Source organism: Apiospora kogelbergensis, assembly GCF_038363985.1.
Source record: "Apiospora kogelbergensis strain CBS 113332 chromosome Unknown utg000003l_segment0_segment0, whole genome shotgun sequence".
NCBI lineage: Eukaryota > Fungi > Ascomycota > Sordariomycetes > Amphisphaeriales > Apiosporaceae > Apiospora > Apiospora kogelbergensis.
Window position 1 is genome coordinate 2,852,888 of NW_027117420.1, and position 22,764 is coordinate 2,875,651.

At 55.4% G+C, this 22,764-nt stretch overlaps 11 protein-coding genes across 11 annotated transcripts; 5 read left to right on the forward strand and 6 right to left on the reverse strand.

Moving 5' to 3' along the window:
- Window positions 1–51: 51 nt before the first annotated feature.
- PG998_005686 (uncharacterized protein) lies at window positions 52–1,338 on the reverse strand (the record flags this gene model as incomplete). Its single annotated transcript, XM_066872504.1, has 2 exons — window positions 52–1,005; window positions 1,210–1,338. 2 exons carry the CDS (start codon window positions 1,336–1,338, stop codon window positions 52–54), a joined length of 1,083 nt encoding a protein of 360 aa, XP_066732601.1.
- Window positions 1,339–2,212: 874 nt separating this feature from the next.
- On the forward strand, window positions 2,213–2,455 carry PG998_005687 (uncharacterized protein; the record flags this gene model as incomplete). The annotated part of the gene is made up of 1 exon (XM_066872505.1): window positions 2,213–2,455. One exon carries the CDS (start codon window positions 2,213–2,215, stop codon window positions 2,453–2,455), a length of 243 nt encoding a protein of 80 aa, XP_066732602.1.
- A 448-nt stretch (window positions 2,456–2,903) lies between these two features.
- On the reverse strand, window positions 2,904–5,271 carry PG998_005688 (uncharacterized protein; the record flags this gene model as incomplete). The annotated part of the gene is made up of 3 exons (XM_066872506.1): window positions 2,904–4,259; window positions 4,402–5,149; window positions 5,216–5,271. 3 exons carry the CDS (start codon window positions 5,269–5,271, stop codon window positions 2,904–2,906), a joined length of 2,160 nt encoding a protein of 719 aa, XP_066732603.1.
- A 703-nt stretch (window positions 5,272–5,974) lies between these two features.
- PG998_005689 (uncharacterized protein) lies at window positions 5,975–8,194 on the reverse strand (the record flags this gene model as incomplete). Its single annotated transcript, XM_066872507.1, has 4 exons — window positions 5,975–6,280; window positions 6,336–6,505; window positions 6,557–6,922; window positions 6,997–8,194. The coding sequence occupies 4 exons, from the start codon at window positions 8,192–8,194 to the stop codon at window positions 5,975–5,977; spliced, it is 2,040 nt and encodes a 679-aa protein (XP_066732604.1).
- Window positions 8,195–9,353: 1,159 nt separating this feature from the next.
- On the forward strand, window positions 9,354–9,878 carry PG998_005690 (uncharacterized protein; the record flags this gene model as incomplete). The annotated part of the gene is made up of 1 exon (XM_066872508.1): window positions 9,354–9,878. One exon carries the CDS (start codon window positions 9,354–9,356, stop codon window positions 9,876–9,878), a length of 525 nt encoding a protein of 174 aa, XP_066732605.1.
- A 1,343-nt stretch (window positions 9,879–11,221) lies between these two features.
- Window positions 11,222–13,626, forward strand: PG998_005691 (Glucose oxidase; the record flags this gene model as incomplete). Its single annotated transcript, XM_066872509.1, has 6 exons — window positions 11,222–11,440; window positions 11,636–11,793; window positions 11,829–12,344; window positions 12,439–12,886; window positions 13,059–13,251; window positions 13,403–13,626. The coding sequence occupies 6 exons, from the start codon at window positions 11,222–11,224 to the stop codon at window positions 13,624–13,626; spliced, it is 1,758 nt and encodes a 585-aa protein (XP_066732606.1).
- Window positions 13,627–14,198: 572 nt separating this feature from the next.
- Window positions 14,199–15,310, reverse strand: PG998_005692 (uncharacterized protein; the record flags this gene model as incomplete). The annotated part of the gene is made up of 2 exons (XM_066872510.1): window positions 14,199–14,581; window positions 14,665–15,310. 2 exons carry the CDS (start codon window positions 15,308–15,310, stop codon window positions 14,199–14,201), a joined length of 1,029 nt encoding a protein of 342 aa, XP_066732607.1.
- A 966-nt stretch (window positions 15,311–16,276) lies between these two features.
- Window positions 16,277–18,166, forward strand: PG998_005693 (uncharacterized protein; the record flags this gene model as incomplete). Its single annotated transcript, XM_066872511.1, has 6 exons — window positions 16,277–16,537; window positions 16,589–16,761; window positions 16,832–17,531; window positions 17,584–17,874; window positions 17,965–18,063; window positions 18,122–18,166. 6 exons carry the CDS (start codon window positions 16,277–16,279, stop codon window positions 18,164–18,166), a joined length of 1,569 nt encoding a protein of 522 aa, XP_066732608.1.
- A 117-nt stretch (window positions 18,167–18,283) lies between these two features.
- On the reverse strand, window positions 18,284–20,244 carry PG998_005694 (uncharacterized protein; the record flags this gene model as incomplete). Its single annotated transcript, XM_066872512.1, has 4 exons — window positions 18,284–18,958; window positions 19,008–19,634; window positions 19,733–20,067; window positions 20,211–20,244. The coding sequence occupies 4 exons, from the start codon at window positions 20,242–20,244 to the stop codon at window positions 18,284–18,286; spliced, it is 1,671 nt and encodes a 556-aa protein (XP_066732609.1).
- Window positions 20,245–20,796: 552 nt separating this feature from the next.
- On the forward strand, window positions 20,797–21,306 carry PG998_005695 (uncharacterized protein; the record flags this gene model as incomplete). The annotated part of the gene is made up of 1 exon (XM_066872513.1): window positions 20,797–21,306. One exon carries the CDS (start codon window positions 20,797–20,799, stop codon window positions 21,304–21,306), a length of 510 nt encoding a protein of 169 aa, XP_066732610.1.
- Window positions 21,307–22,162: 856 nt separating this feature from the next.
- PG998_005696 (uncharacterized protein) lies at window positions 22,163–22,681 on the reverse strand (the record flags this gene model as incomplete). The annotated part of the gene is made up of 1 exon (XM_066872514.1): window positions 22,163–22,681. One exon carries the CDS (start codon window positions 22,679–22,681, stop codon window positions 22,163–22,165), a length of 519 nt encoding a protein of 172 aa, XP_066732611.1.
- Window positions 22,682–22,764: the final 83 nt, after the last annotated feature.

A 22,764-nucleotide genomic window follows, 5' to 3' on the forward strand; every position in this document is an offset into this window, starting at 1 on the left:
TGCATCGTGTGTTATCTCGAGATATTTCTGCCACTGAATGTAGCTATGGTATTACGGGGTAAATAGAGCCCCCGGTGGTATACACTGCTCAGCAAAAAGAGCCTTACATCGCGCACTGGACACAATATTCGAAGTCGTGCCCTTGACGCCCTCGAACTTTGCCTCGTCACCCTTCTTTCCCTTTCCGTCCCCCACGTTGACGAGGCTCTTGTACCCCAGATCCGCCGGCGGCGAGTAGGTCGACATGACGCCAGGGAGGACCGTCACGCAGTTAAGCACGCCGTGGTCGCACGCATCCTTGAGGGCGAGGTCGAAGGCGTAGTCGTCCCCCTGCACCATGCGCGCCAGCACCTTCTCCACGCTACGGCGGCTGACGGCGTACGCCCACGTGCAAACGGCCCCTCCGTCCTGTACCAGGCGGAGGCCGTTCGGCGGCGGCACCCAGCCTTTTACCGGCCACCCGATCTTCTCCAGGACCCAGTGGGCCTGCTTCCTCGTCCCGTTGAGGCGCAGGGGGTCGAAGTAAGGCAGCGCGGCGGGCGGCCATCCCACCGGCACCAGCGAGTTGGTGATGGGCCGCATGTCGCAGCCGCAATGACCCAGCCAGATGACGTCCCAGTTGTCGCCGTAGGGCGACGACGTCGAGAGGTCGTCCGGCCGGACGCCCGTGAAGTTGCGCACGTTGTCCACGACCAGCTGCATCTGCCGTGTGCGCAGGCTCACATCCCAGTCCAGGTCGTCCTCGACGATCAGCGCCGTCTCCAGCCCCGAGCTGATGAAGTGCTTGAGGAGGTCAAGGTGGGCAAGCCAAGCCTTGGCGCTTCCGAAGGGCGGCGTGTGCCGGCCTTTGACGCCGCTGGCCTTGTGCTGGAAGGCGTGGACGAGCTCATCGGAGTGCTGCCTTTGCGGGAGGATGGTGAAATCGAGGCCCGTCAGGTTCGCGGCGGCAGCGAGGCCGCGGGTGCGCCAGCTGGGACCGACGGAGAGGACCAGGATCTTCTCGAACTGAAGTTGGATTTACGCGCGTTAGTACGCGCGTGCATAGCGAGACGTCATGCGCATTGGCCTATATTCGAAACGCTATAGTGGAGTTTCGGCACTTGCATCGCGACACATCGATGTGGGTACCGTGTCAATGGGAAAGACAATGACGTGGGGAGCAGGCAAGAGAAAAAAAAAGAAAAGGATTAGAAGAAGAACATGACTTACGCCGAGGGTCTCATTGGTTACTGCCGAGATAGTACTTGGTGCGGACGAAGGTACCTGCACCGGCTTCAAGATATCGGCCTTCCATGCTTTGGGCGACTCGATGTCACTTGTCGAGTAGGCCCGGTACATGAGGAAGATAGGGCAGAGTAGAAAGACAGCGCTAAGGGCGATGAGCCCCCGAAGCCTTGCCCATTCAGTCGCGGTCCGTACCCATGGTGATGGCGCCATGTGTGCGCAGGTCCGACATGCGCAGGCTGAGAGGAGGGGCCTTATGAAAGGCAATGCACGAGGAAGAAATGGAAAGAGAAAAGTGTCGCCAGAAAGTGAAAATAAGGCCTGACGGGGTTCGGCAGAGGGGATGCAGGTCAGAGAAACAGGCAATCGGGAGGAAACGCAAGAATAGGGGACGAGCTCACGAGACCACAATAGGGGACACAAAGCTCTGAGCACCAAACGGTGCCACTCTCTTGCGGATGAATCGCCGGTCAACCTGGGTCACTTTGGTTGGCGATCCACCGTGCCGGTCCTTTTCTGCTTGCGGGCGATACATATGTATGTATGTAGATTATTTCGCGATCCACCGTGCCAGGTACGCTTTTGCCGGATGGCAGCGCAGATAGTCAGGTCCTTGGGTCACGATCCACATGGCCAAATTGTGGCACAGGATATTCTGGTGTTGTTCCGGCCCGGCAAGGGATGCCAGTGTGCGGCGTGGAATCCGTAGACAGCCCATCCCTTCCAGTCTCGCCAATCTTCTCTGTGTCTACACGTATCACGAGAGAGGTCGCACCGCTCTTCCGGCTGTAGGACCTGATTTATTACACGACCGTCCCGACCGTTACCAGTCCCGACCCCACCTGCGGCCCACGGCAAATTACAAGCCTAGGCTGCCCCCCCTCTCTTTGGCAGAAGCTGCACGATCCCATCCCTACAAGCACGCCGGTACCCGCCCCTGTTCCCGTTCTGCGTGGTGACACCTGGTTTGTTCTGCCAACGGCTAACAATGGGTGTTCAAGCGACAATGTACGCCGACTTCCAAGGATGCAAGCATGAAGAGGGCCTCAGATTCGCAGCCTGTATCCTCGAACCGACAAGCGAGTTTAAATGGTTTGTTGGCATCGCACTCGCCCTGTGGTATCTACCGCGCGTGATACTGTTTACCGTCAGGGTTGTGGCTCTCATGATTTTGGAGCATCGACGACGCGGTTATGGACGCGAAGCAGGAGCGCCATATGAGCTACCCTAGTTGTGGAACCGAAGGAGTCCGCCCTATGTACGGCACTGGTTTGAAGGGGACAGGACAAACCCGGAATGACGATGGAATAAGGTGTGTAGTGTAGGGGAGAAAGACGTATGTAAAGTTGGCACATATACTAAATATAGGAGGAAAGCGACCCAGCCCCACACTCCTTCTGTTCCCGATATGCCTCATGTATCATCCCTGGCGTTCCGGCTCGACCCTTATTAACTCTAATCTGACGTCTACGTTTCCAGCACGATAAAGGAAACTCGCCCCTCCCCATAAAAAACGACACATGCAAGATCAAGTAAAGATAAAAGAAAAGAGAGTCGAGCTACCATCGCTTAGATGGGTCATCACTGCCAGCCAGCAAGGTGTGATTCAGAGCTGGGTATGCTCCAGTAACCGATCCTAACGCCCCGTGCAAGGCGTTTGCTTCGTCGACCTCGCGAGGCTATGGGATGCGCATCCTTCTCAGTGTCTCGTGCATGCATACATGCTGGCGTTTCCTCCCACGTATTGGGAGAAGCGGCGTTCGCCTCTCACGACAATCGCCACAGATTGTGAAGGCGAAATTTCGACATGAATTGGAGTCGCAGACCCAGGCTTCAACCAGTTCGCTCTGGCATATAGTGCACCAGAATGGCAGGAATTGGGCGTCTTCAATCACGTTGAGCAGCTTCGTCGGAGGATCGGTCGCCAATGTGATGATGCACCTCCTGTCGCGAGGATCTTTAACCCCGCCGGCGCGTCTGTTTGTCGATTGAATGGAAATGAGGAATTTGAGCGGTCCCAACTCACAGCCTTCCTCAGATTGCTCATCCAGAACGGGCGGAAGTAGACTCAGATGGAACCGTACCGTTCCCCGGGGCAGATTTTCAGCACTAAAGAACCACCCAAGATCGTATGGTCCAAATGTAGCGTACGCCTCTCGCTCTGGTTTGATAGGAATATCTGGCAATGCCCCACGTACGGAACCATGCTGGAACAGGAGCATTGGGTCAGGGTTGCGGTCGCGGTACAGAGGATCGCAAACTAGATGATATTCACACCTGGGGCGGATCCTAGAGTCGCTGTTGTCGATGTCAACCACCACGGACTCGCTATTGTGGTCGAAGTACAAGACGTCCGCTTTGTCGACGCCTATCGATCTCTTCCCATCGGCCCGGATTCGGACCTCCTGGAGGCCGATAGCAGACTGCTGTAACAGGCTCCGTGGGGTGGGACGATGCATCATGGACAACGCAGCACCAGAAGCGACCGTAGAATGCCAGTTGCCCTTGCTGCGTTGAAAGCCCCAGTTGGCGACGATGCCGGCTTCGCTAGCTGCCCTGCGCATGCGTTTCATCAAGCGCACAGTAGCACTGTACAGTCCTTTGTTCACGTAGCTGCCGCCACAGAAAATAACCGCAAAGTCTTTCTGCAGACCGATCACTCTGCTGATCTCTTTCTCGATCAGATCAAGGCCTGGCTTGACAGCCTCCTTGTAGATCTGCGTGAGAGCTGAGCCAGGTATTCCAAACCCCATTCCTCTGACCTGACATTGTAGGTTGACATCCGCGATGCCTACCGTGTAGTCGAAATCTTTCTTCTTGCGATCAAATTCCTTCGCCATAGCGGCCCGCTCTCCATTAGGCACGTTGAAGTTTTTTTGTAAATTGTCCAAGTACTCTTTCACTAGGACGTCCACTTTCTCGTTCACCATGGCGCTTCCTCCTTTGGAGCCTGACAGGATACCAGTTGGCATGTTCGATTGACTCGATACTATCTCGTAATTCTCGTTGATCATAATGCCGAGAGACTGGAAGTTCTGCTTTTGTTAGCAATAGAGGCTGGATGAAGCTTGAAGATAGAGTATCAAGGCTTGGATAACTGGATGACTACTGAGGGAAGCTGCTCGTATGACGGGAACCTGCAGAAAAGGGGAAAAGAAGAATTCAAAACAAGCGTACCGTTGTACTGCCTCCGTTGTCCACGACGAGGAGGTTCAATTGCCCTGTGGTATCCAACCCGCCGAAAAGCTCTTTGAGTCGTGCTGTCTGATTATCGGATGCGGATAAATCCTGGCAGTTCTCGACAATGTACACGCTAGCTGCCTGACCTTCGCTAGCCGACTCATACACGAGATGCTGACCCCAGATCGGTCGGATGATCCCGAGGAGCTCGGCTATGTAGTTGGTGAGAAAGTCGGCTGTCTCTCCCTCATTGAGGTAATTCGGGAAGGTGATGACGACTCCCTCAATCTGAACATCCCGGAGACTCGCGAAAGCCCTGGCTGTCTGATACAGCTCTGTGAAATAGGCTTTGAGGAGTCGGCGTATGTCTGACTTTCTGAGGCTGCTCTTGTACAGTCTTTCGGATCTGCTATCCGTATTGGCATGGCGCCAGATGCAGTTGCTTCCTGGCAGACTTTCAACAGCGTTCATCGATGAGTTGCCGGCGACGAAAGTCAGCATTGACTTTAGCGATAGGCATTCATCGCAATCCAGGGCCTGCTTCCCCGTGACCCAACCGCCTACCTCTCTTTTCAAGCCTGCATAGGACGGAAACTGGTGCAGATGATCGTTGCGTCCCGACTCATGCGCATTGTCGTTACTGACAGGGACAGGAATGACGTGAAGCTGTGGAGTACGTTCCCCGTTTACCCTGTATGCCAGTGACATTTTGGAACTGGTGTGACCGAAATCCAGGCCGATGCACCTACATCATGCCCCATCACTGTCAGTAAAGCCGCAGATTTTCTGGAAATGGGGAATTGAGACGTACGCATCCCCGTCTTTGAAGATGCGACCCATAGCGGATCGTGTATCTGAGGGTGCCATTGTTGTGTGGGAGAGGTGCGTGGGATCTTTCGGTAGTGCGATTAGGGAAAGTCTTGAGAGACTAATTGACGTACAGAGCTTGGTGAGTGAAAACACGGTTAATCAACACTCAATGTGAGTGTTGAGTTTGCTTGAACCCGCGAGGGGGTCGGCCTGTACCTCAGAGCCATTGCCCAGGTTCCATCTTCGGGTCAGCTTCCGGGTGCGTAGCTCTATACCGGGATCATAGACTCTGGGGGCAAGGTTGTATCGGGCAGCCGCACGACCTGACACGTCGGCATATATAGCACTGCGGCTACACGCTTTAGCCTAAAGCGGCAGTGTAGAGCGACATTGTACATCGCCATTGAGCTTGCTTCTTTCATAACACACTCCCTGCCACTTTTGGATGGGCCAGGGTTCTAGGGTTCTAGGGGGGCACATGGACAGACAGCGTATTTGAGAAAACAACATGACATATGCATTGCAAGGCTAGTTGGCTAATCCGAGATTGTCTGCACATAACCCATCTCAGGCACTGACTCTCGCGCCTAGCGTACTTGCCTGCGGTCATGGAGCACAACCACCGATCGAAAGGAGCATATCATCCCCTTTACAACATAATATTCACCACACGAACTCGCCAAATCACCGGTGAGAACATAGGTGCACAAATGCCCAGCATCACTACACCCAGTTCACTTGGCACTGATATATCTTGGCTTTACTCTCGACCAGCGGCTTTAAGAGCTTGTTTTTCTCGTTCGCCAGCCATGTCAAGCTCTTTAACGAGTTCGGGACGCGTTCCCTTGGTGTCTAGTCCTCTTAGCTGGCATGCAACCAATAGTTTGGACTTTTGCCATCTCCAATAAGTTTGCGTTCGAGGCAACGGTAGTTCAGCTCTTACAGCCGGGTCTATGAGTAACGGGTTCATGCATGCATTGTGCTCGCGAGAGCAGTCGAGCTTCAAGTCTCTGCAGTAGGAGCACGAAGAACCCTCGAGGTCGCACTCTAGCCGGCGAGCTTGACACTACTAAGTCGTAAGCCAGAACTCATAGACGGGGATGGTTGGGAGTCAAAATTACACCTAAGCAACGCTCCATTTCAGATGGTAGCTCCGGATCATATGGTGACTCTGAAGTCTCTTCCCCTGGAGTCATTTTTGCGCGCTTGTGTGTTGTCGGGCTTTGCGTTAGCATGGCAGCTGTCCGTTTCTGCGGCGCGGACTCGCATCGCATCCGAGTATGATCAACAACTATCACAATCGTTAGCGAAAGCAAAATTGATCGTCAGCGTTTGGACAAACCCTGGAAGACAAAATGCTCAAGCACCTGACGGTTGGCAATGTCGAGGCCATGTACTTGGAAATGCTTCTTGGCCCTATTGTGAGTAAAAGGACAATTCTCGCACAGCCAATCGCAGCCAGCAAACGTGCAGATCAATATGAATTGCGCATCATCACCTCCAGGTAACGCAAAGCGGTAATGATCTGTATCTGACACAGGGCTTGCCCTTATAACCTTAGTGACGCAACTGCTGTCAATGGTCTCGCTTTCGCTGTTTGCGCCCTGCCGGGGTAGCCTTGCCCATTCCGATGCTGCCTCGAGACACCACAACTTGGCGATAAAGTTGTGTGTGGCAATGGAAAACTCGGTTGAGTGGCCATCGATGACTGAGAGAATAGGCCAGGTGTTAATGTAGTGCCAGAATAGATGCGTGCTTCTAGGTGCAATCAGAAGAACTCACCCTTCCTCCCATGCATCGTGAGTATTTCTGACGTGGTCATGATGGGTTCTCCATGCGAATCCCTGAAATGCTGCATCGCAAAGTCCTGTCTGAAAGGATCCATGTGGAAATGTCGCGGAATAAGCTCATGTGCTGCTTCAGAGCCATCCGGGAGCAATACCAAGCAGGCAGTTTTCGGGCAAGGGCATTCGATACAGAAAGTGCCAGCCCGGGTTCTGCAAATCCACTTCTTCCATTGCAGGGCCTGGTGAAGCGTAATGGGGCGTGAACAAGCGAGGGCGGGATCAAAATCAACGTCGACCATGGGTGCATATTCCGTCAATAATCGGCGGTGCTCTCGTCTGGTAGGCCGCAGTTGCTCCATTGCCTCGCACGTATCAGGCCGGCGTAGGAGCTTATTGATGCAGGCATATATGTTGAGTTCCACCGCGCCTTGTTGGGCCATGTAATCGATGACATGCATCACATCTTCATTGGACATGGCGGGCTCCGTGATGTTGCAGACCTTGGGAGAATGGCCCCCAGAGGCATCGACCAAGGGATCATCGTGGGTACCGCGAAGGACCTCGGGCGAGCTGCAGGAAGCGACTTTGCCTGAAGCCTCGTCATCAACGTAGTCTTTCGGATGTTGTCCGATGTTGACGAAGTTGAAGTACTCCGACCCGTGGCCAGTCTCGTATAGAAACGTGCAGTTGCCGATGTCCGAGACGAAGGGGCCCCTTCGCTTCAAGCGTTCCATGAGCTCACTCGTGTTGTCCAAAAGACCATGGGCCTTGGCGTCGGCGGCGGCGTCGGCGACCCTGTCCTGCCAGATCTGAAACCAGGGATAGTACATGTCCCAGCTCTCGATCAGCTTGTCCCGAAAAGGCTTCAAAACAAAGAAGCGGTAAGCCTTAAGGTCGCCAGCATCGCTGAGCAGAGTCTTCTCAATCTCATCGAGTGAGGCGCCAGGGTCAATGGCAGTAAAACGCGGCCCTGGAGCTCTGGGAAGATCTATGTGGTCTTCAGGTAGCAACGTGCGTTCGTCGTTGAGATAATACGACAGCCATGTGCACAGGTCTTTACGCGGTGTACCGTTACCCTCGGAGGTGTGGCTAGACTTGCCGTTTCTGAGCTGCTTGGCTAGGAGATATCCTAGTTGGCGGTCTATATCCTCAGGGTCGTCCGGATGTTCGACGTGGTGCTTGCTGTGTGACATGGTATCTAGAAAAGAGTAGACTAAGATTGTGAAGGGAATTGGAGGGTTTTCCCCATAGACATCGTGTATATTGTGAACATACGTGACGTTGAAGAGACAGCAAAAGTTCGTTGTACTTATGCAGGCAGGCCACGTTGTTGCTCAAACAGATTTGTCTCTGTACGAAGCCTTGAGCTTGGGGTTGGCTGACACAATAACTACCCATGTAGGGTTAAATGGCTTCATATATGCTACAATTACCGTATAGTGCGGGTGTGTATTGATATTGATCGGGCATCAGCTAAGCCCGGTGAGCCCCCTGTCCAGCAACAACTGATCAATCAGTCTGGACCAGAACAGGGGGAAGAGAAGAAAACGGCATGTCCAAATTGCCTAGCCAATCGGAAAGTCTTTCCGTGTTTGCTTAGATTTGAGCGGAAATCTACCATGCAGTGTGGTAGGGTAGGGGGAGCACAGTACCAAACCAAGACGGAACAAAGTGGAAAGTTCACTCAAGCCACCACCGCATACATGCAGCATGAGCTGAGAAAGTATTGTTCCTCTGTCGTATGTCACAGCAGGAACACGAAACACTTGCCGACCTGCCAAGAAGCGTGGCAAGGAGGTCAGAACCCTTACGTAGCTAGGTAGTAGGTAGAGAGTACTCAGATAATGTTGATTGGTTGACCGAAAGTTTGCGCATGCTGGAGATTTGGCGATGGTCCTTCTTTTCCGTGCGTGACCCCTGAAATACAGGACACGACCGCACGAGATTGGTGCCTTGACCAGAAGATTGTAGATAGTTCAGATTAACACTGTGACATAGATGTCGCCTTGAACGTCTCTCAGACGCTTCATGCACAATGCCACTTCTAGTGACACTGTGAATGGCGGTGACTGATACATACCGGTCGAATCCAGCCTAACACACAGGAACCAAGTTAAGCGAAGTGTGACTCAGAGAACAGTACTCGCTATCCGACTTGCCAATAGAGGGATAGCAAGGCTTAGCTAGCAAGCATCTATGAAACAACAATATTTAATATTATCCTATCTATAAGAAGGCACCCGCGGGTTCTGCCACGGGTAGTGGATGAATTCAAAGCAAACCCATATCACCAAGTTTAACACATCTAACTCAAAACACACATGTCACCGCTTGCACCCTGAAATGCACGAAATGGAGATCTTCGAACTTGAGAGCGACGAGGAAGATGTTGAACAGGCGAATATCCGAAAGCTAACTGGGACATTGAATGAGTTGAATCGTGCAGGCTGGGGCCGCATGGATCTTGACAATGTCACTCAGATACTGGCCGGTATTCCCAACCAGGTACGAGAACAGTGTCAAGGAATCATCGACGGGACTCAGAAGGCAAGCGCGGATTGGGCCAAGGCTAAGAAGAGCGGGATGAGCCAGGCGGAACAGAAGAAGGTCGACCAGGCGTTGCAAAGAACCCATGAAGCACTCAAGCTCATGTCCCTCCAGATGGAGCCCCAGGGTCACAAACCGGGGAGAGAAAGCAAGGCTCTTCTTCCAGCTAGCACATCCGCGAGGCCCTCAGGACGTCCCGGTGATCGCACAATCAAAATGGACAAGGCGCTCATGCGACCCCCGGCTGATGACCAGGGCAACAACAAACGGCAGAGAACAGGTGATGTCGGTAACACTTCCCAAGTGTGTCCCAAGATCATGCCGAATTGAAGACTTACACATAAGAAAAGGCAGATGAAATCCAAGCTGCATATGCGCTTGTCCGCGGTATCCCGGATCACAAAGCCAACAGGCGTCCATTTCGACCATATCACCTGGGTACCATCAGCCCACCCACATTCTATGGAATAGGAGAAAGCCAAGAAGAGAGTTCTTGAAAAGTGATAAATGATACGCAGCTAAAATAGCAGTGGTGATGGCGGGCATGGGTAAAGAGTTTGACGGTACCAGAAAGGGGGTTGGGGGGCAGAAGGGCGGCACTGCCCATGTAGCTAGACTGACAAGGGGGACGGCAGGGGGAGCAAGATTTGGGGAAGGATCTGGGCAACGGGCGATCGAGACAGCAAAACACTCACTATGATACAACAATCTATTTAGAAGATGCATGTCTGCATGCCGTTTGCCCGGGTTCGTCCCCGCCAAGGACATGGCGACTCTTCCGGCCGATTCAGCTCGAAGCATTTCATTTCAGGTATCCGGCAAACCGGAAAGCCACCGAGTGCATGTATGAAACGCCACACGCTTGCCTGCTGATGTTTCCAGGCTGCGTCCTGTGATGGTTGGCGACCGGGGGGTGGGAGGTGGGGGGCTGCCGGCTGCCGACCAGGACGAGTAGATTTCCTTACCTGGTCTAGGCCAACCTCTTGGAGCAGGGTATAGTGCAAGGGGCGGACAAGGTCGGATCCAATGTTTGTTCACATCGGTGGCTGAAGGGGGGCAATCTAAATGCCAGCCTTATCCAATCTTAGATGCATCTACCCTATACTAGAGATCCCATATCGTACAGGGCTGGCAAAGGCTAGTACATCCTGTAGTTCCGGTGGTCAGCATTTAGGCCCTGCCTGTACTGCTAATTATTCCCACGCAGGATGCTCGACGCCAAGTGGCTTGTTCCCGGCCACCGTACTTCCAATTCACCACCATGTGAGGGGGCCCTTTCGGCGAAGATTGCCAAATGAGAGCATCCTATCGCGGCCATGGATACTTGGGTTATTTCATGGTAGGCTCTCCAACATTGTGACGTCATCGAGGCGGCCAAACCACCAAGAAATTATACTCAACAACCAAAGGCGTAACTGGAAAGATTCAGTGGCTCGGAGCAGACATTGTGGTGGGCGAAATCCAGAGCCTGAAACCTTTATCGGACCCTGCCGAGGTTGGACTGCCGGACGTGGCCGGGGACTAAGATTTCGGGACCGAGATGCAGTGGCAAAAAGCGTAAGCAAGAGTCTCCACGCCGGACAGGGTAATACTTCTCATATGAATACAAATAGAAGGCTAGCTCAGTTGATTGGAGACATAATCCTAGTCCCTATCAATTTCGAAACTTCATAATGGCAATGCCACTGATTTTGACAGCGGCCTTCGGTCTAGGCGTCGTATACGGAAGCAACAAAACGGGCCAGTACGACTACATAGTTGCCGGAGCTGGGACAGCAGGTCTCGTCATCGCCCACCGGCTGTCTACGAACCCCTCTACCACCGTATTGGTGATCGAGCCGGGGGCTGATGAACGGTCCAACCCCAACGTGACCGACCCTCTGGCCTTCACTGTGCCGTTTGGAACCCATATAGATTGGCAATGGTAGCTCCCACCCTGAAGAAATGATCGATCTGTAGACTGACCCCTTCCAGTACCATCGCATCCCTTTCACCCCCTTTCTTGCATCCTCCGAGCCGAGGCGCCACGGATGACGCAGCGGGAAGTGGCTCTAACCCCCTTGCTACTAGATGCGACGATACCACAGACCCATCTCGCGAGCCGCTCGTTGGAGTACCACCAAGGCAAAGCGATAGGCGGCACCAGCATCATCAACGGCATGACCTACGTCCGCGCCGATGCCGCCGAGATCGACGCCTGGGCCGCCCTCGGGAATCCGGGCTGGACCTGGCGCGAGCTTTTCCCGTACTACCTTCGCAGCGAGGCGTTCACGCCCCCAGCGCGGCGCAGACGACCGCCGGCGCGTCGTGGGACCCGGCCTACCATGGCGAGGCGGGCCCGCTGCGGACGGGCTATCCGTACGAGATGCTGAACGGGACGCTGTTCGAGCGCATGCGCGCCACGTGGGACGCGTTGGGACAGCCCTGGAATCGAGACCCGAATGGCGGCGGTGTGCGGGGGTTCGCGGCGTGGCCTATGACCGTGGACCGGGATGCGGACGTGCGCGACGACGCGGCGAGGGCGTATTACTGGGACGTGGCGGATCGGACGAATCTGGATCTCGTTCAGGGAACGGTGGAGCGCGTGGTGTGGGACTCGGACGGATGCGGTGCCGCAACACGGAAGCGGAAACCCGAGGAAAACGATGGCGATGCGATGGTAGTGGCGCGGGGTGTTGAGTACGTGACACCAAGTGGGGAGAAGATAACGGTGCGGGCCAAGAAGGAAGTGATTCTCTCAGCGGGGGCTATCCGAACACCCCTTATCCTCGAGCAGTCAGGAATAGGCAACCCAGAGTATGGACAAGTTGCCCCGTGCCCCCTTTCCGCCTCTTCCATTTCCCCCTTTTTCCTTTTGGGAGCCCGATCTAATATCGCTGACTGGGAGCAGTATCATCAGTGCCCACGGCCTACCCATCGTCGTCGACCTACCGGGCGTCGGCGAGAACTTTCAGGAGCAGCCCAACATTGCACTGGTGTATAACAGTACTAAGCCTGATACTGTCCCAGCGGGGGCCATCAGCCCCTACGCCGCGTTCCTGAGCGCAGGTGACCTCTTCGGTCCGGAGCAGCTGGCCGACGTTGCGTCCCGCACCCTGACGTCGCTGCCGGCATGGTCGGCCCAGATCGCCGCCGCCAACGGCAACCGCGTCTCCGCCCAGGCGCTGGAGCGCATCCTCCGCCTCCAGCACGATCTCATCTTCGCCAAGAGCGTGACTGTTGCTGAGATCATCTGCTTCGCCCGGCCCGGCGAGTTCGGGTCGGCGTTGTGGCCGCTTCTCCCGTTCTCGCGTGGCAGCGTCCATCTCAGCAGCAAGGGCGCGGAGGGTCGAAACCCGGTGAGCCAACATTTGGTAGATTTTACCGTCTTCCGTTCCTACCTCCTCTTACCGCTCCTCCATCCCTTCGTCCCTTCCACCCTTTGCTTCCACCCCAATCATCCCAATTAACTATGCCCCATTCTCCGAGGGGCCCAACACCCAAGAACTAACGTCGTAACTTGGTCATCAGGTTATTGACCCACAGTACCTCCAAGTCGACGTCGACATGACCATCGCCGTAGCCGCCGGACGCGTCGCCCAAAGATTCTGGCGTACAGCGCCCATGAACGAGACTGTGGGCGCCAACATATTCCCGGGCGAGGAGGCCCTGCCGGATTCCAACCCAGCGGAGGCCCAGTGGGAGGCGCATATAGCCGGCTCTGGTAAGTCTACAGAAATCGTTCCCATGCTATACGACCTCCTTCTCTCTACCCCCGTAGCACCTAAGGCTTCGAGCGGCGGATGGTCGCATCCCCTTTACCCACCAGTCGTAAGGCTATAAAGCTGACACTCGGCGGTCCTCGCGTGGTACAGCGACCCCGAACCACCATGGGCTCGGCACGGCCGCCATGATGCCGCGGGACCTCGGCGGTGTCGTCGATCCGGAGCTCTGCGTATACGGCACCCGGAATGTGAGAGTGGTGGACGCGTCCATTATTCCTCTACAGATCAGCGGCCACCTCACCGCGACCTTGTATGCGCTAGCGGAACGGGCGTCGGACATCATTATCAGCTGTGAACGAGCTACGGAAGTTTAGTTTAGCGATAGAATGGTGCGACTCGGGGAAGAATGGTCGCAGCAAGATCACATTGGGCGTGTCTTCAGCAAGTAACTATAAGCGTAGTTGGCAAAGCACCCGAGTGCCAATTCACAATCGATGATATGAAAACTCTCGTATTTACATGTCTAGTATCAGTCGTTAGTTATGTGATATTATTCGTAGCTATGGTGATTAACATTCTCTATGGTGTGGTATCATACGTCCAATGCCGCTCTCCTCCCTGTCTGATCGCGAGAAGAAAAGGAACGTAGAAAGCAGGCTTCGTCCGATTCAATATGAACCATCAAACTCGCTTAACCAAAAATTCCAAAAAGAAATGGCCTGAACGTCTTGTACACGCCTCGTAAACATCAGTAACAGTCCTTGTTCGCCTATCCCATATTGCATATCAGTAGCTGGCTCTCAGACCAGTCGATGGCCCAACACCAGTACGGCCTTAATACACCAGGCTACCCATCCTAGGACCCCCTTGCGAGCTGGACCGTGATGACAAAAATCTCGACCCAGAGCAGCGTCCCTCGTACAGTCAAGCTCAGGAGGATGTCCCGTCATCGCAAGTTCTTGACTCGTTTCTTGGCGATGTTCGTCTTCTTGTCGAGCCGGCTCACATCGTCGTCGAGCGCTTCCAGCATCTCGTTCTGCCTAGTGACCTCGCTGTTGATTTCCTCGGCCATCTCGCGTTGCCGCTGCACGATCTTGGTCAGGCTCTCGACGTCTTGGTCCTGCTCATGAATCATCTGCCGCTGGAGCTGCACCACACCTTGGTTGTCCAGCTCCCTGGTCCGGTCGGTTTCCGGCAGTGGCGCACCGAGAACCCGTCCCGATGCACGCGGCCGGTCACCGGCCAGGAGAGCGGCCTTATCGCCCGCCGAGGGCATGCCGGTGCTTCCGTGCCCCCTGCCTTCATCCCCGGCGCGATGGAGCTGCTTAGCTTGTCCAGGTCCTCCCTATCTACCCTGGCGGCAGCTAGAAGGTCCTTCCGTCGGCGGATCTCGCCGTCGCCAAGTCTCTTACTCTCGGCGATGCTTCGCAGCCCATCGGCCAGCGATGTAAGATAGCTGCCCGCCTTGACGAGTGATCGCTTGGCCGCTGCACCGGCTTCCAAGGCGGTAGCATTATCCATGGCGCCATCGCGCCTCGCTAGACACCGCCTGGCCTCTTGAAGCTCAGCTTTCATTTCTTTGTGTAGGTCCAGCCATGTACCGGGGTCTTGCGCACCTGCATTCCTCGCCGCGTCTCGATTCGGGATGCCAAAGCCCGCACCCGCGCGCACCGACGCTGCACTGTTCCCAGCGCTGTTGTTGATGCCTGGCAGATTCAGGAAGGTCCGCCATGCTGGGGTGTCCCGCCACCTCCGGTCGGGGCTTTCGGCGATGCCACGAAGGTATGTCTCCAGGCCCCGGCGTCGGTCTTCGGTCAGTTCTGGCGAGGATATTGTGCTCTTGAACCACGACTTCCCTGGCAGCGGCGCGGGGGGTGGCGAGCCCACAAGTTTCTGGATGGCTTGGTGGAGGTTGGCAAAGTCGGAATAGCGTTTTTGGACCACGTATGTCCGGAGCGGCAGTCGCAAGGTAATGTTGTAAAGAGTATATGGCTTGGAACCATCGTCGGATTTGGAGAGCGACGTCGTAGGGATGGTAATCTCGGCGGGTGGCGCCATCGTCGTCGGGGTGCGACTCGTGACTGACGGTGTGTCCAATCGAACCAGATATAGAAGACGCGCGAGAGTATTGCGAGGTCACGGGCGGGTCGAACGCGGGCAGGATGGTAGCCGAGATGTGATTGACTATCGACGTCGACGTCGGGACTCGCACAATGTTCTACCAGGAGGAGGAGATGAGGTTTTGGAGGTTTGGATGTTCACGAGTTGCGGTGGATAGTGGATGATGATGACGGCGACGGTCATGCCGCTGTCCCAGATGGGCGCTAATGCAAGGCCTGAACCGCTACGACAGCGCTAAGCCCGCTGCACCTGCACCTGCACCTGCACCTGCAGTCCTGCACCTGCACTGCATTGAAAGATTGAGTCGCGCCCGTGCATGCGAGCATCGCTGCATCGTCCGAACAAAGGACCCGGCGCTGACACATGCCCGCCTGTGCGTCGTGCTTTGGGCGCCACAATGCGTCACCTCGGGCTGGTTGATTCATGGCCGTCTTTTCTTCTATTTCTTCTATCCTTTGTTGGAGGCCATCCAGAACGTCCATCTCGTCTGGCGGGATAGGCCCATCCTGCCCCAGCACTGCGCGTCTCTAGGCCCACTGCGGATTCGATGCATCCCCATCGATATATGGATATGAGCCTCACCATATTAGTCTGTATGTAGTTGCAACCGGCACCTGGATCCTTTTGATAGGCGGCGGGGTTTGTCGATGGCGGGGTCCAATTCTAACACGGCACTTCTACTGGACCGGCGATAATGCAGGGACGGGACTCCTCCGGTTGCACTCTTTCCATGCCACCGCATGTCGGACTCTACGACGTTAACGCCAGCTAAGTCCGCTTGCATCGGCTCTTGATTGCGGCGTTCAAGATGATGGGACTTCAACACACCAGTGACTACCCGATCTCGTTTTTGGCTCAACCACGTTTTGCACTCCTCAGCAAGTCCTTCTGTACTTCCTTATCATGACCCTCCATCTCCATACCACCGCCTTTGGTCAACTCGTGCGGCTTGTTTCCCGTCGAAGAATCTTCCAGTATCCTGACGAACGAAATCCTGCTCTTTGGAAAGACGCAGTGCAAGAAACCGGTCCGGCTTTAGTAGATGCAACGGAAGGACAGTCCCATGATGCAGCTGCGCTTGGCTCCCATGGCCCAGGCTCTAAGACAGCCCACGATGAACACAAAGTACTCATAGTCGGCTGGTATGGGCCTGATGACCCTGAGGTTCGCGGTCCTTTTTCTGACACAGTACCTCCTATTCTAACCGCCGTCCAGAACCCGCAGAACTGGCCCGTTGGCCTCAAACACTCGATCGCATTCCAGTTATGCCTGTTGAACTTCGCCGTCTACATAGCCAGCTCCATCTACGTGCCCGGCGAAGCCAGTCTCGTAGCCGAGTTTGGCGTTAGCGACATTGTCGCTACCTTGGGGCTCTCCCTATTCACCCTGTGAGCAATCGATTAGTCTGGGCCATTCGTACCTTGTCAAGTGGTTTATGCTGATTCTTGCTTTCCCCAGTGGATACGGCTTTGGGCCTATGCTATGGTCTCCCTTATCCGAGATGCCCAAGGTCGGCCGCTCTGGCATCTTCTTCTGGACCCTCTTCGCTTTTATTCTGCTCCAGCTACCCGTTGGTTTTGCACCCAACGTGGCCGTCTTCCTTATTTTTCGCTGGCTTACCGGCTTCTGCGGGAAGCCCTTGCCTGTCGACAGGAGGAGGTACTATCACCGATATATACGAACCGACCGCGGTCCCTTCATTACTCTGCATATGGGCCTCGGCCGGAATATGCGGGCCCGTCTTCGGCCCCATCATCGGGGGTACCTCGCTCCCGCGAAGGGGTGGCGATGGACCATCTGGGTCTTCACCTGGCTGTGCATCCTCGTCCTCCTGACCATGTTCTTTCTCTTCCCCGAGACTAGCGCCGCCAACATCCTCTACCGTCGGGCTAAGCGACTGAGGAAGGCAACGGGGAACAACCGCCTGAGGAGCCAGTCTGAGGTCGACGCCACCCACCATACGTCGAAAGACACCCTCGTCATGCTGGGTCGGGCCTTCACCCTGACCTTTCGCGAGCCGGTCATCTTGCTGGTCGACTTGTACGCCGGCCTCCTATACGGCGTGCTCTTCCTCTGGTTCGAATCATTCCCGTTAGTCTACGGCGACATCTACCACTTTTCGTCGGGGGAGCAAGGCCTCGTCTTCATGGGCATCTTCGTTTTCGCCGCCATCGCTATTCCCCCTTTTCCTGCTTTGGACGCGGTGGAAGGTAGTGCCCCGGATGCGAGACGGCACCTTCGTGCCCGAGAACTTGCTCCCGCCCACCTTTGTCGGCTGCTTCGCGTTGCCCATTTGCCTCTTCTGGTTCGGCTGGACGTCGCGGCCCGATATTCATTGGATCATCTCAGTGATAGGGTCCGGCCTCTTTTCTGTGGGAATGGTCACACTCTTCAACTCGATATACAACTACATCGGCATCGCCTACGCCCAGTACGCCGCCTCCGTCTTCGCCGGGGCCGCGCTGTTTCGTGCGTCATTCGGGGCTACGTTCCCTCTCTTCGTTAGTTGTTATTTCCTGTCTCGATCAGCAATACATGTGTTTTCTTTTCGTTGCCTGTAACGCATGCTAACGCCAATGGGAGTTACGCAGGCGCGGTCGCTTTACAGTCAACTTGGTGTCGGCCCAGGTAACTCGTTACTAGGTGGAATCGCCGTATTGTTCATCCCAGTGCCCTTCGTCTTCTATCACGTGAGTTAAGTGTGAATGCATTGAATCTCCGAAACATCTATCTGATATGCTTGTGTAGTACGGAGCACGTATCCGTAGCTGGAGCAAGAATGCGAACGCATAGTATATACAAGGGAGGGAAGAGAAGGGGAGTTTTTGGTACGGAGAGTATGAATTATAACAACAGCAATATGAGATATACTGAAAATTATGGGTTCCACAGCGTATCTAGACCTCGGCGCTACAAAATAGGGTTATAGAAGTCCATTCTCCCCTTCGGATCCCATGTTTGTTTTAGTCTCCTCAGCTTCTCCAGCCGCCACTGGTCATATCCGTATATCGCCTCCAATCCTTCGTCTCCCGAGGCGTAGTTCACGTAGGCATGCAGCTTGCCACCGCTCCCCTCCACCAGCGCCGTGCGGAACCGTTCCGCGTACTCATACAGCTCGTCGGGCACGTCCGATTCATACCCGTCCTCGCCCCGCTCGTCGTCGCGCGGCGCAGCAATCATCACAGGCGAGGCGAGCAGATTGTTGAACCGGTCTGGGACCGCAGTGTCGGCCTCGGGAACTCGCTGAACGGCCTCGGTGGCGTAGCCCTCGAGCAGGGCGGCAGACCCCTGCAGCCGGAGCGGGAGAGCGGAGTAGATGTCGAAGGCTTTACGGAGCGCGGTCACGTTCCACCGGCGCAGGCCGACGGGGGCCAGGGTGATATCGGCCCCGTGACCGCAGAAGGGCGAGGAAAAATCAGCGCCCGCCACACCGTTGAGTTGCGTAATGTCGACTACGGCCGCTTTCGGGGGCAATAGGGGTCCCAGGGCGCGCAGGGGTTCGGTGTACCTAGAGGGGATTTCCGGCCCTTGCCAAATGACCCAGAAAGGCAGCACTGGCTGGAGGCAGGGAAAGAAAAATGTTAGCTACGTTTAAATAAGAGTAGAAAAAAAGCCAGTTAACTAGGCTGCTTACATGGTCTGCGTCGACGCTCGTCCTCCGCTCGAAATGCCCATAATGCGTCAGCTCCACCGGCCCGCCGATCATACCGTTGGCGAGCTCGTAGACGCGCTCGAGCTGGTCGTGCGAGAAGATGTACTCCTCGTACGCCCAGGCGTCCGTCGCGGGCGTCCGGTCGAAGACGCGGTACTCGACCGACGCCACGACACCGAAGTTGTGGCCCGCGCCGCGCAGGGCCCAGAACAGGTCCGCGTTCTCCGAGGCCGACGCCGTCACCACACGCCCGCCGTCAGCCGTCACCACGCGCGCCGAGACCAGGTTGTCGGCCGTCAGGCCGTACCGGCCCTGCAGGAATCCGTGGCCGCCGCCGAGCATGGCGCCCATGACGCCAACGCAGTCGCAGGCCGTTGAGGCGCCGACTTTGCCTTGCGCGAACAGGGTCGAGGTTAGCTCGCCGGCCTCGACACCTGGCTCGACTGTCGCAGTGCCTGTGCCATTGACGAGGGGTTCATGGACGGTTATGGTGCGCATTGCGCGCGTCCAGATCCCGATGGCGTTTTGCGCGTTGTTCAGGGCATTGGCTACGCCGTGGCGGCCACCGATGGCGAGAAACGTGGAATCTTTCTCGTTGGCGTATCTGACCTTTTCCGTAGCCACGCACACACGCGCAGCCGTTAGCGTGTTGCAGCAACAACGGGAGTTTGTGAGCAGATTATCATATTGCAGGGTAGGTAACGTACCGTCTCTTGTATATCGCGTTCCGTCCTAGGCGCGACGACGATGGCGAAGGCCGGGGTAGCGAGGCGACTCCATCTCTGCGTTGCGTTCTCGTATCCTTCAGACCCCGGCAGGAAGATCTGCGCCTCCCTCGAGAGCCGAGCCCGTAGGTCGGCGGCAGGGTCATTTCGATAGTATGGAGATATCCCACACGCAAGCAGTTCCCAATCGAGGAGGAACCAAATGAAGGCCCATAGGCGGCATAATCCGAGCATCGCAATTTTCGAGTACAGGGTGTGTTTGTCAGTGGGAAGAAGCGACGAGACGGCAGAGGACGGTGACAATTTTGGCGTGAGACCTGTAAGGTCACGGGCACGTCAGAAAATCCGGGGCACCCCCTTCTTTATACATCATGCATATCTCATTCCCCGATTGACAGACATGTATTGCACTTTGCATGGGCTTGCTGCCGCGCTGATGCCAAGAGAATAGCCCCCCTACATATAGCGATGAAGCCACATAGCCGACCAGCCATTGCGAAGTCGGGGTACTTGTCGAATGGATGGCCGTGATTGCCAATGTTTTACCGCCACATGGCGAATCGGCGAGAAATATGCACCGGCCTCTTCACGCTAGGTCCGTGTTTTTCTTTTTCTAGATCATGTTGGTATTACCAGTCCAATGGAGGGGCGCCTCGGACCCGAAGCAACCCAGACGGTGGAAACCGATAGCTGATAATGTGGGTGGAAAGACGTGAAGACGCTGCCATGATAGTACGCAGTGCTGTGTAAGGCGACGCATGGCTAGACTTGTGATTCCCAGTGCGTAGCAGAACAGGGAATCATTGGGCAAGCATACCTGCGATCCGGTGACCGCATTTTCGTACAGATGGACTCCTTCTCCAAATTCTCCAAACCTTCCCCGACGCTGAATCCGATCCAACCCCGCCAACCCAGTTCAAGTCCCCAAAGCAGCACTGACAAAGCCAACTACAACACGAGCATTTTCAATATTCGCATCGCATATTGCCAGCACACGCTCTGTATATCGCGCCTGTTGCCAACATCATCCTCTAAACTACTCGGAAATGGCCTCTCCAGGACCTCCCGCGAAGCTCCTTACCGTGCGCTGCCAATGCGGCCACGTCAGCTTCCCAACCCCATCGGCCGAGCGCATCGCCCTCTTCCACTGCCACTGCACCGAGTGCCAGAAGCAGTCCGGCTCCGCGTATGGCACCTCCGCCATCTACCCGGCCGCGGGCCTGTTCCCGCTGTCCGCCGAGCTCGAGGGGCGGCTGGGCTGCTACGTGCGGCCCACGGATAGGGGCGGCACCATGCGCTGTTGGTTCTGCCGCGAGTGCGGGTCGCGGCTGTTCCACCGCATCGCTGGACCCGACGGCGCGCCGCGTGGGACCGTCAGCATCAAGGGCGGCTGCGTCGAGGGCCTCGACTGGGCCGGCGGCAAGCACATCTACATGCGATCATCCGTCGTTGACGTGCCCCCGGGCGCTGAGCGCTACGACACCCTCCCGCCCGAGGAGGGGATGCATCGAGAAGAGGCAGTTCATGACCACGATGGGAGCAAGAAATTAGTGTAAAGAAGTCTATCCAACTACCTTCGTAGAGACAGGAAGCAATGGGAAGAAGAGTAAGGGACGTATTGCACATAATCTGGGATATCTCGTGATACAAATAGTAATGTTCCGTGTCTGTCTCTTGGGCCCAGCTAGGGAAACGTTACGTTTTTTTTTTTTTTTGAATACGGCCCGCAGCGCCTCGGGGAAAGTACCATGAGGACGCCCGCGGCACCCAAGGAAGCCCGGACGGGCTAAATTTTAGGGATCTGGATGCTGGTGACGTAATGTATAGGTACCCTAAGCTATACTGTTGTAGCCTGGAGAAGGAATACTCTTTCGACCAGTCTAGACTCTGACTATATACACTGGAGAGAACAAAGAACCACATACACTGCCTGACACTAAATATGGCCGAGTCCCAGTTAGAACCTTTCACGTCACAGCCCTGAACGCCTGAGTACTGCTCTACACTATTACATCGCTTGCACTATAAAGAACAAAGCGGACTGGGAGCCAAGAGCATGATTTATGGAGAATTCATATCGGTATCTTCACTCTTCGCGGCCCACTTGAAAGAAGAATCCCGTTACTTGTCAACTTTCTATTACTCATTTACCTACAATCAGACTGACTGCAAACCCACCTGCCAAGTTACTAGCTCTAGTCAGATAGACACTTAGAGATTAATATGAAGCCCGTGAAAACAGACTACCTGGACTCAACGATACCTATGATAAAGAAAGGAACCATTTCTGGGACAAAGGTACTAGACTTTGGTCTACAGAAAGACAAGGAATACCGCCTAAGAGCCACTAGGCTTAGTGGATTAGAGCCGAAGGACTCTTTTCGTCTTACCTTGCTTTACCTATAGATTGCTTTAGACAGTAATCTGCTGCGAAACGACGTTGGTATTATTAACGATACACCAATCCACAATGCGACGACCAGTATTGTAGTTTATTTGATCTGAACGCAGTAGTTGCTCAACGGTCCGGCCTCCTGTTTGGATCTCGAGCAGGACAGGACTCCTGTCACGATTTTCCTGGGCACGCTGCCGTGTCTGGGGGCACGCGAGAGTCAGGTCCACGCCACCGCGTGCCACCAGCTCCACGAGCGACTCGTCGTGCACGTGGAGCAGGTCGAGAGGCCGGGCGCCGGCCTGCTGCGCTTCGCGGTGCCAGCCGGGGAGCTCCTCGTTTGGGCCCACGCGGGTCATCAGGGCGGCCAGGTTGACTCGGATGCCGGCCGGTTCACGGCAACGTCTGAGCCGCGTCAATACGTGCTGCGAGTTGCTGTGATGCAACAGCACTCCCTCTTGTTGAAGCAGCCAGGCAACGATCTGCGGCACGCCCGTAATACTGCCCACTGCTTCTCGTAGCAGACGCGACTTGATCATAGTTGCTCCTGGTGACTGCGAAGCCAGTCCTGGGATGGTAGAGACGATATACTGCAGCAAGGTCAGGTTTTCCTCTGACTGCA